Genomic DNA, 16,516 nt, shown 5'->3' on the forward strand with positions numbered 1-16,516 from the left:
TGAAAAGTCACAGGGCAAGAACATTGGCGAAGAACTACCGGCAAACTTTTGAGATAACCCAAGTTTTTCCATATGTGCATACATACATATGTACATATGAATAAACAATCGTACAGATATTGCGAAGGCTCGGTGGTATGTTGTTTGTATAGTTTTGGGCGTACGAAGTGGCAAATGACCTCCCACGAGTACTTCAGACAAGAAAAGTGGTAACAAACCGGAGAGTGCAACAATTTTTGTTGCTCTTTTGTCTAACAAATACACACATACGAACTTGCATACGGCACACATCAAGTTTTGACAGGTGTGAATTCGGAAACTTCACATACATATGTATTATATTAATTATTTATAAAAGTTATTCCGTCCTTCACTATGTAATTTCGTTTTTTTAAGTACAAAGTTGCTAAAGAGAGTATTATAGTTTTGTTCACATAACGGTTGTTTGTAAGTCCTAAAACTAAAAGAGTCAGATATAGGGTTATATATACCAAAGTGATCAGGGTGACGAGTAGAGTTGAAATCCGGATGTCTGTCTGTCCGTCCGTCCGTCTGTGCAAGCTGTAACTTGAGTAAAAATTGAGATATCATGATGAAACTTGGTACACGTATTTCTTGGCTCCATAAGAAGGTTAAGTTCGGCCCACTGCCACGCCCACAAAATGGCGGAAACCGAAAACCTATAAAGTGTCATAACTAAGCCATAAATAAAGATATTAAAGTGAAATTTGGCACAAAGGATCACATTAGAGAGGAGCATATTTGGAAGTAATTTTTTTGGAAAAGTGGGCGTGGCCCCGCCCCCTACTAAGTTTTTTGTACATATCTCGGAAACTACTATAGCTATGTCAACCAAACTCAATAGAGTCGTTTCCTTCAGGCATTTCCATATACAGTTCAAAAATGGAAGAAATCGGATAATAACCACGCCCACCTCCCATACAAAGGTTATGTTGAAAATCACTAAAAGTGCGTTAACCGACTAACAAAAAACGTCAGAAACACTAAATTTTACAAAAGAAATGGCAGAAAGAAGCTGTACCCAAGCTTTTTTTTAAATTGAAAATGGGCGTGGCGTCGCCCACTTATGGACCAAAAACCATATCTCAGGAACTACTCCACCGATTTCAGTGAAATTCGGTTCATAATATTTTTTTAACACCCTGATGACATGTACGAAATATGGGCGAAATCGGTTCACAGCCACGCCTTCTTCCAATATAACGCTATTTTGAAATCCATCTGATGCCTTCTCTGTATAATACGAGTATGTATATACATTAGGAACCAAAATAAAAAAAATATGTAAATGACGGGTAATGAAATCTCGATTATCACCTTATCATGCGAGAGTATAAAATGTTCGGTGACACCCGAACTTAGCCCTTCCTTACTTGTTTAAGTACAATTTAAACAAATTTTTTTTTTGTAAGACAATTTGTTACAAAAAAGCCTTATTATAGGATTATACATATAGTCTTGCGGTATTTTTATTGAAATTGAAATGAATTTTTGATGACTCATGCCCAGCTTTTGGCCGATGCTACGGCTGCTACTACGTATATGCCGGTCTCTTTCGACCAATTCGGCGATTTTATCGCAATTTTCGACAAGAGGCCTTCCGGAGCGTGGCGCATCTTCAACTACCTCTACACCAGAACGAAAACGTTGAAACCGTCGTTGTGCGGTGGAAATGCCGTATTTTCTCTTTATTTTGCTCCATGTTTGCTACGCTATAACTCACGAACGACTTAAAAGAAACGACAATCAATCAAACACGTGTTAGCGCGTGAAAACTGGAACTGGCGCATTATCGTGGTTCAAAAACAAATAATTGTCGACCCATAATTTTGCCTATTTTTACAAGTAACTTCGCGCAAATGACCAATAATACTCATTTTCCTTGTTGACAGTTTGGCCGGTCGGAAGTAATGCGGAGTGCACCACACCTCGATAATCAAAGAAAACTGTCAACATAACCTAGTATTTTAACCTGCTTTAACGTGGTCTTTTCGGCTTTGGCTTACTTTTGCCACGATATTCGGCCGATTGATCGTGTTTCCAGGTCGTAAGCATAGATCCAGTACTTATCGCCAGTAATAATATATTTCATGACATCCTGGTAGTCGAAAAGCATTGTTTCACCGATAACAACGCGACGCTGTTTTTCGAAAAAATTTACTGCTTTTGGAACCAATCTTGCTATCACTTTTCTGAAGCCCAAATGATCTTTCAAAATAGTTTTCATTGATTCTTCCAATTCAATTCAAGTTTCTTCGACGTTATGACAGTAGAAATGTTTCAGGAATATCACTGTTCGTTTGGTTTTTAAGGCTTCATTTTCTGTCTTCGATCAGCCAAGTTAGAGAGTAGCGAATCGAGCATATTATACTAACTGTTTCGTTTCTTTCTGTGATGGAAAATTTCTTCTCTCCTTGGTTTCGAGTAGAGTACAGCATTTCATTTTCTATAAACAATTACCCATCCTTTTCTTTCTTAGTATTGAGTTCAACTCCCTAACTCTGATTTTTTTTTTGTATAAGAAAGCAGGGATCAGAGAAATGGCGAATTGAAGATGGCTAATATTTGCAAAGAGGCCGAATTTGTAATTTAAGATGAAGTCTAAGCGGTTTTCACTACAAGCAAATGTGGACGTTTTTTGCTTAAGAGGAAATTATTTAACTAACTTTGACAATTAATTCGGGGATTAAGGGTAAATAATCGAAGTTCTATCTTTCAGGCTTTATTAAACAGGCAGCCAGAGTTAAACTAATTGTATATCGACGTTTTGATAGAGGATAGTGACTACCAATACTTTATGTCAATTAAAGTTTGCTTTTTGAAAATCCTGGTCTATCCCTTAACCGAATGAGTCCTCCTAATGAAATCGATATTTAAATTTCTTATGTTAAAAGGTTTCAAAGAACTGAAAATAGGCAAAGTTAAGGTAGTTGAAGAGGAATATCCCAAAAGTTCTAACACTGAACTTTCCTAAGAAGAATTCAAGAACTTTATCAAAGTCACAGGTTCATTATTATGGATATTACATGAGTTTAGGACATTGCAGGAAAGGTCAGAGAAGGAAAGTTTTTTTAAACGAATACAAACCGAAAATGTTCTTCAAAAATGGTGAAAATTCATTCAAAATAATATTGTCACCATGAACGTATCACACATTTAGTAACCCCTTAAGTAACTCATTTTGGGATTTAAACCTACACTCAACAGTTTTTCCTAACTGTAAAGTATTGCTCTAAATTTCCATTCGGGAGATGTCGATATTTGCAATGCAGAAGCCTAGCACCAGCAAGTAGCTCGTTTAATTTAAAAAGCTAAATAATAAAATAATTAAATTCGACAATTGCTACTAATTGAATATGAATGTGTTGAAAAAAAAGGCAACAACAATTAAAACAATTAATAGCTAACAATTTGTGAACTTAGTAATTGTTCACTCAACCGCAAATTACTGCAGACAATGCAAGCGGCAAGTGGAGGTAGACAGAACCACCGACAATGCCAGCAACAGCGCCACCGCAAGCGCCAACCGAGCGCAACAAATCACGAAAGTACATGGTGGCATGCACAGAGGCACATGCAACTCGCGTGCTGCTGCGTGCTTGCTGCAATTTTATGCGCACATTTTTTGGTTTATGAACATTTACTATTATTAACATCAACATTATTACTATTATTTCTCTTTTTAATTTATTAACCGTTGTGTCGTCAAGACTGCCACCGTTCAAGCAGTACAAAGAGCGGAAAGGTAGCGAGAGAAAGAGGCTAGAGGAAACAGTTTGACAAAGTAAAACCAGCAAATGTGCTAAAAATCAAGTCATCAGCATTCAAGAAGCCCAGTCTTTTCGGTGCGGGGTTGGCGGCAGTGCACGCTTGCCGCCGGGGGAGTACATACTTAGAGCGCGCTGTGTTTGCAGTATCACCTTCGAGCCATTGTGCCTTTGTGCTGCGCTCATTGTTGTTTGCGCTTGTTTTTGTTGCATGTGTGGCAGATTTGTTTGAGCAGCAAACGCTTCAAAGCTCGTTTTGTTTACTAACTACGCCTTTGTGCCCTTGCATGCAATATGCAGAGCGCTTGTCTTCTCCTAATGCTCTTCACCACCTAGTTGTGCTCACACGATGCGGTAGTGTTTGCTGTAAAACAATTGCCAATTGTTTTCTTATGCGGTGTAAAATATCTCGTTGACAGCTCGTCTGCTTGTCGGCTCAACAATGTGTCAGGAGCGTTTTGTTTTCCATAAATGCTTTTATTGTTGTTATCAGCCGCAAATGAAAAGTTATTAAAGTGCTTTCCACAGTAAATTCTATATACATATTATACATTAAACTATTTACATACATACAAGCATGTCTGAGAGAAGGTCGATGGAGGTAGTGTATGTAAAAGGTTTATGATAATGATATATGTTAATGATAATGATAAAAGTAAAACATGATTGATGGGATGTTAAATGTAATAATGTACACAGTTGGTGCAGCCCAAGCTCACAATCGGCCATCCGGTTGATGATTTTAAGCAGTGTTTAAAGCTCTTAAATAATAAGGACGAATTTTTGTGTTAATGTCTATTCATTCCGAATTCTAAGCGACAGTCATCTGGGAGAATTTCATTGGAATAACTTTCATCGACTACCTTGAAAGGGTAAAAAATGTCAACAATCACTATTACATATAGTTATTGAGACCTCTGCAGGACGAAGTCGCGGTAAACGGATCTCATTAAAAAAATTATTTTTTAATCAAGATGCCCCGTGTCTATAAAACTATGAGATCTTAGCATGTCCAAGTTTAAATTCACAACTTTTAATAACGCCTTCAATATATGAGAGATATGTGTACAAGAGAGAGGCAAATATTATAGACAGGTTCTGTAAAAGTCAGTACTTTGTGGCCAGAGAGTGACTTATCATATAACTGAGAAAATGTCGAATTACGAAGACGGGAATATAAGAAAACCATTTGATGCGGCGTTAAACTATTATCTTTCTTATAACAAATATTGTGTTATAGAAGTGGTGATTGCAAGATAGAGGATACAAATGACTTTAGTCCACTAGACAGTCGCATTTTAATATACATACAAGGTTCTACTAATGATGCAAAAATTTATTTAGCTCCATGTTACAATGTATAGAAACATTTTTCTCTTAATTTTCTTACCATCTAATATTTAGGCGGAGAAAATTAGAAACAAAAAAGAGATAAATCTAATTACTTTTTAATAGCAGAAATAAATATCAAAATTGCAGCAACGTTTAAAGGCTGTGAGCCGCAGTTGAATTGGACCGAAGTTATAATACCCTTAAAAAATACAAAAGAACTTGATTTTGATCGGTCATTTTGTATGGCAGCTAATTGTTATAGTGGGCCGATCCGAACAATTTCTTCGGAGAATGTACTGTTGCCTCGGACAATAATCCATGCCGAATTCCATGAAGATATTTCGTCAAAATAAAATGTTTTCCATATAAGGTCATGATTTTCATCGTTTAGCTTGTATGACAGCTATGTAAGTATGTATATGCTATAGTGGTTCGATTTCGGCGGTTGCGAAAAAATTCTTGGGTAGAAATAGACGTAGGAAAAATTTCATATCCATAGCTCAAAAACTGAGGGACTAGTTCGAGAATATACAGACAGAGGAGCATGGCTAAATTGACTCAGCTCGTCATGCTGATAATTTGTATTGTATATACATACGTATACTTTATAGGGGCACCGACAATCTTAGGATATACTGTTAGTGATTTGTGCTGAAAAAAAATATGAACGAGTCATTTTGTTTCCAAATGTCTCATTTTATATTCCATAATACATTTGGGTTCAGATTCAACGATTTAAGTGTATGAGCAAATAAGAGTAACAAGCCTTAGCCATTTACATTGCTCTCATGTGGGTCAAAAATTAAATACTCGCATTTGCATGTGTACATTCTGTCAAGAAAGTATCGGGAATTCTTCATTTCCGCCTCTCATCTCCCGCCTATATGGAAGACAGGCAAATAATTTTTTTTGGGTTGGTATAACTGTCCTTCATTATGATGCCAGAAATTAGCGCGATCTGTCAACCAGTGTGTTTACAGCAGCTGTTTATGTCAGTCGACCTCAGCAGCGTTTGTCGAATTTTACAAAATTGTTTAACGTAGTTGTGTTAAATTTTGGCCAAACACTCAACAAATATCATTGAGCAAGTACCGAATCTCCCTGATTTAGCTTTATGTGACTATTACCTTTCTTCACACTGAAATATCCACTTCGGGGAACACGCTTCGACTCAATTGAAGACATCAAAACAAATTCGATGCGAGAGTTGAAGGCCAACCGGAAAGTGCCTATAACAAAATGTTTTGACGATTGGGAGAAGCGTTGGGACATGTGAATCGCTTCAAACTGATGTTACTTTGAAGGCAATAAAATAAATTTGGATGATGATTGAAAAATTTTCGTTTTATTTATAAATTCGGGATACTTTCTTGACAGAATGTATATAGGCCTCACATTGCATTAGCGTCCACGGGTACACGCAATAATGAAGCCGCATTTGTACGTATAGATGTGTGTTTGTGTTTAACATTTGAAGCGTACAAAAACATGCATTCATTATTAGAGTCAGCCAACAGAACAGAGTTAGGCAGTAAAGCGTCCACTTTAAGCGGAACTGAAAAAAACGCGAAAAAGCAAAACGAAATATGGAAAGTGACCTGCTATGCGCTTGGTGCTCCACTGAACGGCATAATGTTCAGTAGTTGTACACTTGCAGATATGACTAACTGACATTAGGTATATAATAGCTATATACATATGTATATATGTATGTAAGTATGTGCATGCTAGCATAATGGGTGAAAAGTCGACGAACTTCACACACAAAAAACATTGAATTAAACTTTAATTAAACTTCGACATACTGCACATGCTCGCAACACAAAGCGCTGAATTGTGAGTGCAGGCACACACTTCATATTCATATTTGACCAACAAACGAGTGGAGGTGGGCATAGACACATGAAATACCTACGACACAGTAGTAGGCTCTTTACATGCAGATTTTTTTGGAATAATTATGTAATCGCATAAAAGGTTGCTGATTTTCATAGACGAGTTATCTAAGCTGAATAGTTTTCTAACTAATTAAATTATTTAATTTTCTTTTATATGTATTTAAATGTTTGTGTATTTAACTATAAGATATGAATCTATTGCGTCATTATTTCTCTCACAGTTAAAGTGCACAAGTGTCGTTGCCAATAAGTCAGGGGACACAAACAAATGCTCGGCCGACAAAAACATAAATTTTTACGTACTTTAGTACAATATTTACTATCGCCATCAAAATAGACTACTGAGCCTATGCAACAGTTTTTCCACTTTTTATAAGCCATGGCTGGATTGGCACAGTGCCTTCAACTAATTTGGATTTTTTGATTAGTTTTTGGGGCGCCATTCGTTAGGTTGTTAGAAAGTTTTGAAGTTATATTCATAAGCACACGTTTCGTCAACAGTAGTGATGCGTTTGGCGATTGTAGAGTCCTCAGCTCTACCTTGTCAAGCATTTATTTGGCGACCTGTACTCGACGTCGCTTCAGATTCAGGTCTTTTGGTTGGAGTCTAGCATTGACATGCTTTCTAACTCAAACATTAACCAAAATGTGTGACATCGATCGATCAAGCATGTTGAGTTCATCTTGGATTATTTTAAAGCATTGTTTCTCTATGTTATCACCATTAACAGAGTTGGATGGACGACTCGAATGAGACAAGTTTTACTAAACGTCGTCTTTGTAAAAGATTGGGATATTTTAATGTGAGTCTGGTATTGACACACTTCATATCCAAAATTTTAACCAAAATGTGTTAAGACGATATACATATAAGATATGTCCGCTGTTATCTGTCTAATACCAAAACGCCGATTTCCAAGCACCCTTTCATTAACTTTTCCGAGGTTATCGCAAATAACAACAGTGGATAAGCGTCTCGAATGAAATAAGTTTTTGATGACTTCACGACCTTTACTGAATGCTTTGTGCCACTTATTCGATTTGTATTTGGCTAAGGATGTCCACAAAAGTGGACGGCTAGTTGCAACGAAATCGAGCTAAATTTAAATATTTTAATATTTTCCATTTTTACTAATAGTAATGTTTCATAGGTTGTGTTTCAAGACTGAAACTTGAAATGGAAATCAATGAGGATCCGACTTGAATAATATAAGGATAAAAACGTAGATAATGATCAAACCACCGTCATACATATACCAAAAACTTTGCGCTTACCACAAATCTCTTGAAATAGCTAATATCGATGCCAGCCGATTCTCCCGAAAGAAGATTTAACTTTCATCTAACGGAAGCTAAATAGTCAGCAAAAAGTGTCGATATGTTTCCACCTCACTTTCCTCAAGATAATTTTGGAAATTGGCTTTCTATGTTGGGACGAAGAAATTGGCCTCTTACGTTCTACTTTGGACCAGAAGGATCTTCGACTGCGTAATTCAACATAATTACAAACAATCTGCTACCAGTTGAAAATAACTATGAGTATTTTATGAGATGCTGATGAAGCAATGGGTATATGTGTATTTGTTAACAGAAAAATATTTGCACACGCGCTCAAACGAATTAATAAAAGGTTACAAACAGCGGGTATGAACTCAATAAGAACTTTAGGTCGACAACGATTACAAAGCAAACGATATAGCTTTGCGTATACCATAGGCCGTGAGTTCTGGGTCGTATACAGTGAACCATAGAGCAACATGCAAGTAGATAAACGCACAATTTGAGACAGTAACACCGGCACATTTCCGACCACTAACCCCGACACGTACATGCCAATAAGCCATCATATGTAAATGCTGCACTTAACAGCCACACGTACTTGCAAACATAACCATTGTATAATAGCGAAAAGGAAAGTGTAAGAAGGCATGAAAAAGCAAGTGAAAATGCTAATTCCAATTTATGCTTGGCGCGAGTTTAAGCTGATGCGCAGCTTCGACTGGACTTGCTCCACGTTAAAAGGTGGCTTTTAAGTGTCTGCCGAGTGAACTTCAACTTACTTCATTGGCAAATCACAATTGCTTTCAGGGAGCCACAGCGCTATCACTCTAGTACTTGTCTTCCCAATAATGAAGCACAAACACTTGCAACTGCACACACTCCTGAGTCGAGCATAATAATTACTAATTGTCATTTACATAAATGCACATTTCTCCAAGCATTTGCACCCGGCACTCCAAAGTCATTTGACCTAATTTTTATACATCAATTAACAGTTTATGAGCGGGCACCACAAGCTTCATGCTCCAACTCACACGTATATATGTATGTGCACATATGTATGTATGTAAGTATAGAATCAAAAACTTATTTCTTAGTTTCCTACATGCAAGCTTACTTACTTTTCTTATGATGTACTTGAGAGGAACTGTTGGGAAAATGTGCTTAATTGCCGATGCCAAATCGGTGAGTATAACGTCAGCGTTCTGTAATTAAAAATGCAAATTGAAAAGTCAATCTTCAATTGAGTATACTCTAGCTGAACTCGGCTATTAGCTGTACTTACCGCACTGAAGCTCCCCGCATCGAAGCTCGTTGCAAATGAATACGGACGATCATTTGTGATGATTGAGAAGTGTGTTGACTTTTTGCTTTCCACTGCCTGTATATCCAAGTAGTGAAAGTGACATTCGATCTGAAGTAAACGGTAAGCAAAGTTAAATGCTCGTAAATTCATTGGAAAGGCGTTAGAAATACTAATTGGGAAGTTTACTTAAAATAAAGTATTATATTTGACAGTTGCTTACCTTTGTGGGCACCTTTGCGATTAGCAAATAAATACGAACTGGTGTAAAAACCTGCAACAAAGGAGAAAGAGAGAGACGTTGTTAATTGCTTCGATATATGGTACATATTTGTAAAAGTGTTTATATCAGTAAAAACTTAAAGTCTTAAAATGAGTTATGGAATTCGAATTAAGACGTACTAAACTAGGTAAACCCATATTTCTAAGATGCTTCGAACTTGAATTTTTCGTAGAAAAAAAAAACAATTTTTCTTTAAATTTCCTACTGAACACGATGATCTTAGAAATAATGCTGCAAATTGATAGCTAAATGTCAATTAATGTCTAAGAAAAATTAAGAGGGTAAGTTCATTCAAAGTTTAAGCAGTGTATTCTTGAATTTTTTCAATGAAGATTATTTTCGAAATAAGAAATTTTTAATCGTAGTTATTTATAAAGGTAATAATAGTGAGCCGATCTGAATAACTCGTACCAAATTTCGTGAAGATATATATCGTCAAATAAGGAAGTTTCCCATGCAAGCATTTGATTCCGATCATTCAGTTTGTATGACAGCTATGCTATAGAAAGCCCATCTGAACAATTTCTTCGGAGATTACATTGTTGGCCTAGAAAATAACCTGTGCCAACTTTTGTGAAGATACATTGTCATATGTTATCAGCAGTTCCGACAAATGAGCAGCTTCTTGAAGAGAAAATGACGTTTGCAAATTTTCAAAACGATATCTTAAAAACTGAGGAACTAATTCGTATATATGTATACAGACAGACGGACATGGCAAAATCGGCACCTGAGACGTTGTCAGAGACATTTTTGAAAACACAGTTATCGTATTTTTTAACATTTCTCTCGACCAATCGACACGAGCCTCTTTTGAGCGATCCAGAAATAGTGTGGCATCCCCTGTAATTTTTTTTTCTACAATCAAATGTTCATGCAATTATGAATGTGTGCTAATCCCACTAATTATCTCGATCCCACGACAAGTCGCATGACGATTTTGCAATATCAGTTTGCGCACAGCATCAATAGTCTCCAGAACAAGAACTGATTTTAGACGACCACCACGAAATTCGTCTTGGAGTGATTTACGGCCGCGATTGGATTCAACATGCCACACGAATCACTAAAAAATTTTCGCAATTTAATTCCATTTTTGGGCCGAGATGAATATTTGATAACTGTGAGTATATATAACATCAAAAATCTCAAACTTTACGATGAAGCTGTGATTGTAAAACTGGGGTTGCCAACTTCAGAAATACAAAAGGCAACTTACGTATACGAAAGGACTGAAAGACACCAAACGGACGCAGCTTGATCGTTTATATACTATACATATGTACTATATACTTTATGGGTCAGGGCATATTATCCTTGTAACTCTGTAAGGAGCGCGTCCAAATTTTTGGTAAATACATGAGAAAGTCGAAGGCATTTGTACAGAAGTGGATACATCGATATATAGTGGCTAAAAATGTCGATGATTTACCAGAACGTGGTTCGATAGGAAAAGTGAACAAAAAAAAAGAATAGTGAATCTGTTTTCGCGCAATCCTGCTTTAACACTTGCGGCAAGGACAAGCAAAATTAATGGCAAAAAGTTTAGATATATCCTACGAAACTATCCGAACCCTTCTTCATACTCATGATCTGAAATGGCGCAACACAATGAAGAAGCCTCTGCTGACTGAAAAACTTGTGACAAAGCGACTCGCTTGGGCGCATGAGAATATGGATAGAGATTTTGAAAATGTCATTTTTACTGATGAATGTTCTATATGGGCACGTTCTGTCCTCACGCGAGCCTGGTCAACTTCCATCAATAGGCTTGTTCAGCGCACCGTAAAACATGGAATAAAGGTGCATCTTTGGGGCTGCTTCTCAAAGCAGGGATTCGGCACTTAATACCTCTTTACTGACAACCCAAATAGCCGTCGCATTCGCCCAATGTAAACCCTATTGAAAATGTGTGGGCATATACTAAACAGAAGCTTCGTGGAAGACGCACATACACTTTGAAACAGTTGTCTTACGAAATTCGTCGGATCTGGAGCTCCTTGCCACTAGAATACGCCGTCAAATTAGTAGAAAGCATGCTTCGGAGATGCCAGGCAATTATCGACGCCGGTGGTGACTGGACATATTATTGACCGAATTGCTTCATTGTTTGTAATGTGTACAATGTACATATATATAAATATGAAGGTTTCATAAAATAATTTTTTTTATAAATTAACACGACCACGCTCTTACTTGACAGACTGTACAATCGAAAATAATATTATATAATCACTTTTTATAAACTCCTTGGAAATTAGTACTTAAAGCTTGCATTTGCGCGGCACAACACTTATTTCATTTTATAGCACGCAACAACTATTTTATCCTCTCTGGCAGAAATCCAATACCTATAATCATTTTCTGCTTAATGGCGTAATTTTCTGCTACTACTATTGAAATTTTATTAAATGCTTGTACATTCGACCGTACGCATGCGGCCACTCAGACTAACCCTTTTTAGTTTACATGTCTCTACTCCTGGCGTTGAAGCGATGTGTGTGCGGCAGCAAGAGATTAAAGTATTTAACGCTTGATTTGCTAACAACTTGCTGTTTTTTCATGTCCTGAAGGAAGATATCAGTTACCTTTGGTCGAGACACATAAGTCTTACATAGCTACACTTTGTAGTTTAGTTATACGCACCCTGAACTCCGCTAAGTTTTTCAAGGTTTCCTCCGCAGCCTATAAGGAAATAAGTAACGGGTGATTTTTTTGAGGTTAGGATTTTCATGCATTAGTATTTGACAGATCACGTGGGATTTCAGACATGGTGTCAAAGATCAGTATGCTTTCTATTATGCTTGTTTCATCATGAATAGACTTGCAAATCAATTTGATTATTACCAAAATCAGTGTTCGGTTCGAAATGTTTTTTATCGACAAATTTTGTTCAGCGATGAGGCTCATTTCTGGTTGAATGGCTACGTAAATAAGCAAAATTGCCGCATTTGGGGTGAAGAGCAACCAGAAGCCGTTCAAGAACTGCCCATGCATCCCGAAAAATGCACTGTTTGGTGTGGTTTGTACGCTGGTGGAATCATTGGACCGTATTTTTTCAAAGATGCTGTTGGACGCAACGTTACGGTGAATGGCGATCGCTATCGTTCGATGCTAACAAACTTTTTGTTGCCAAAAATGGAAGAACTGAACTTGGTTGACATGTGGTTTCAACAAGATGGCGCTACATGCCACACAGCTCGCGATTCTATGGCCATTTTGAGGGAAAACTTCGGACAACAATTCATCTCAAGAAATGGACCCGTAAGTTGGCCACCAAGATCATGCGATTTAACGCCTTTAGACTATTTTTTGTGGGGCTACGTCAAGTCTAAAGTCTACAGAAATAAGCCAGCAACTATTCCAGCTTTGGAAGACAACATTTCCGAAGAAATTCGGGCTATTCCGGCCGAAATGCTCGAAAAAGTTGCCCAAAATTGGACTTTCCGAATGGACCACCTAAGACGCAGCCGCGGTCAACATTTAAATGAAATTATCTTCAAAAAGTAAATGTCATGAACCAATCTAACGTTTCAAATAAAGAACCGATGAGATTTTGCAAATTTTATGCGTTTTTTTTTTTTAAAAAGTTATCAAGCTCTTAAAAAATCACCCTTTATATTCGAGGGTATGTGATTCTGTTAGCTTGTTATTAACTGTTAATCATTTTGTATATGTCTGTCACAGTTACACCTCCAGTTTTTTCATACCTCACTTTACTTTCTATTACTGCTTGTTTCATCGTAATGAGATTAATTCGAATTTAAACTTATTAAGTAGGAATAAAACAAAGAAGTGTGGTGTGTACTAAAAGCCTAATTAATAGGTAAACAATTGCTGCTGTCACTTTCGGTACCTTACTACTACTACGATGCAAAAATTGCTAAACAGCAAAGTTAAAAATAAACATCTCATTGTTGTTGTTGTAGTGTCAGAAAACATTCCTGAAGTAATTTCGAGGCATGATGCCGAGTTGACAATTCTTGGCCGGATAAAAATTCGGGTCCTTTCCGGTTTAGACCCAACTGTCGTGAGAACTATATATGATCCGATCCCGCATAGTCGTGCTCATATTGAGAGCGCATAGTTTTCATGTGTCCTACGACGTAATGACATTTTGATTTTCTTCGGTTCATTTGGCTTATCAAAGGATAACTAAAGCATTAAGAGTCAATAATGAAAACAACAACGCACTCTTCTACACCTTAAAATGAACTGTCACTTTACTTTACGTTGTTGCAAATCGAAAGCACTTTGCAAAGGAAATTTGTGCGGAAAAGTAACTTCTTCATTTCACCGTCAACGAGTTTTCAAAAATTGTTTCTTCGTGCTTGATTTTAATTAGAAGTACCGTTTTGTTTGACATTGCTCAAAGAGATTATAGCTGTCATTGCATGAGTAAGCTCAGTTCTTTCTAAACTGCTGCGAACAATGATATTTGTAAGCAACAACAAAGTTTTGAATTTAGAATGAATAGAGCCTTGAAACTAGAAGTGTCGCCATACTTTCTGAACAAAACCTCGTAAATGTAAAGTGGTTTGTAGACTCTTACTGTTTGTATTTTCATACTTGAAATGTATGCATATGCTTGTGCTGTATTCTATTCACTAAACTCGAAGAAAATTATTTATCTTATTTGGTTCACTTTCATACTTGACATCATTCCGTTGCAGTCGATGTTGTTAATGAATTTTGAAAGCTGTTATCTGCTTGAAAAAGAGTTCTTTCAGCGCGTCAAAGCCAACTACTTGCTAGACAGTGAGTTGCCCGTGCGTCTCTTCAAGCACCTGCCTCACAATCAATGGCACTGCCCATTTTCGTCACTGCAAGCGACGCGAGGACAACACTCGTTGTAAGCAACGTTCTTAAAACTTTATGAATTTTGAATGAACACGAATGTTGACACTTTGTAGTGGGGCCCGCGCAGAACAGCAGTCAACAGTCGCTCACAGCGCTTTTGCGCCTTAAATTATGCATGAGGCATAACGACAGCGCTGCTACTGTCTCTCTACTTAATGCTGCTCCATGCAACGTGAAGACAAACAATGCTTCTGTGCTTTCAGGCGCAAATTGAATTTTATATTTTCGTTTTCGCTTCGCCTACACTTGCCACTGATTAAATTTCACTTTTCCAACATTTACTTAAACAATTATATTTGCTCGAAGTAAGAGCGATACCGCTATTTTTATTTCGTTTTACTTCGTTTTCTTTTGCTTAAGCGCACAAATTATCAGAGGCGAAAATATTTCCTTGTGCATTTATTTTGCACAAATTATATCATTTCAAAGTGAAAAATGTCAAGAATTGCTGACTGCCAGTGGTTTGACAACTTCCGCATTTCATTGCCAGTCGCTGAAAATTTACAAGTCCAAAAATCACTGCAAATTCAAACGCTCTTTTCATGTTATGGAACAGAGTTGAAAAAAATTAATTTATCTTGCGCCCGCTGGTCGCCCAAAACAAGCGCATGTCTGCCAGCAAAGCAGGCAGCTGGCCAAAAGTTAAGGTATCAGCGTCTCCGCATGAGTTTATGCGCTCGAGACTGGCTTTTTCAAAGCAAGCCAAAAAATGTGTTTTTGTTTTGGCATGTTCATATGCATGAGGCATACTTAATTTTTCTCATTTAACATTTCAATTGCGGATAACCGGCATTTAATGATTTTTATCAGTTACTTTTAAGGTTATATGAAAATGTATATACATATTTATACATACATATATGTATTATTAATTTTCTTCGTAATCTTCGTCAACATTTTTGAAAATTAAATCAATTTTTCATTGATTATAGCTCGTTGGCTCTGCTTCTATAGAAAAGTAGGTTTCGGCGCTCAAAAGCTAAAAGAATTTTGTGCTCACTGGTGAGATAGTTTAGTCATTGGACGACTCTGTAGGACGCAAGCATAAACATTAAAAGGTAGTTGGCGTGCGGCTGACTTTGTATTAATTAAAAATATTTAGAAAATAAATCTTTCTGAATAAAAACAGTTTTCAATAATTTTAAGTCTTAATAAGATGAAAGGTGGATTGAGATTATTAAAAAGTATGATAAAAAGTACCCCGAAATTGTAATTTAAATTCCCCGGGTAAATGATATTTCAAAAAAATGTATTTTGCTAAGTTGGTAGAACACTCTTAATTACTATGCCAAATATACTCGTAATATGAGCGCGTTCTGTCCACCAGTTCGTTTACAGTTTAAGTCGGTAGGTCACCAAATTTCGTGTGCGAAATCGTTGCGAATGTTAGAAAAGGCTTACCGTGATTCACCTACGAGTGGTACAAAACCTTCCAAGACGGTCGGGAGATCGTTGAAGACATGCCTCGTTCAGGACGACCTTCACATCATCTCTTTAACTGATGAAAATATTATTTATATACATATATATGGATATGATGCTTGAAAATCATCATGCAAGTGTTAGAGAGATGGCAAGGGGCTCGACATCTTTCGAATGATTTTGGCGGATATTTTGTGAATGTAACGTGTTCGCACCTTGCAAGCTGAGTTTTTTTTCTAAAAGACTACCGTAGACAGGTCTCTTTTGCCAGGCTTCATAGTACGAATTCAGTTCCCACATTCATGGAGAGCAATTAGAGGGTTTACGAGTTTGACATGCAAACAAGTTA

The 16,516-nt window shown here is 37.0% G+C and overlaps 1 protein-coding gene across 4 annotated transcripts in view; it reads right to left on the reverse strand.

Moving 5' to 3' along the window:
- The window catches only part of LOC105223053 (F-actin-uncapping protein LRRC16A), a 103,533-nt gene that overhangs the window by 27,414 nt on the left and 59,603 nt on the right, over positions 1–16,516 (reverse strand). For all 4 annotated transcript variants that reach the window (XM_011200655.4, XM_049450790.1, XM_011200654.4 and 1 more), the window contains exons 3-5: positions 9,826–9,876; positions 9,585–9,713; positions 9,421–9,504 (exon numbers count right to left, since the gene is read on the reverse strand). In XM_011200655.4, the coding sequence (XP_011198957.2) occupies positions 9,421–9,504; positions 9,585–9,713; positions 9,826–9,876 (264 nt within the window). The remainder of the gene's footprint in view (positions 1–9,420; positions 9,505–9,584; positions 9,714–9,825; positions 9,877–16,516) is intronic.

Source organism: Bactrocera dorsalis, chromosome 3 (genome assembly GCF_023373825.1).
Source record: "Bactrocera dorsalis isolate Fly_Bdor chromosome 3, ASM2337382v1, whole genome shotgun sequence".
NCBI lineage: Eukaryota > Metazoa > Arthropoda > Insecta > Diptera > Tephritidae > Bactrocera > Bactrocera dorsalis.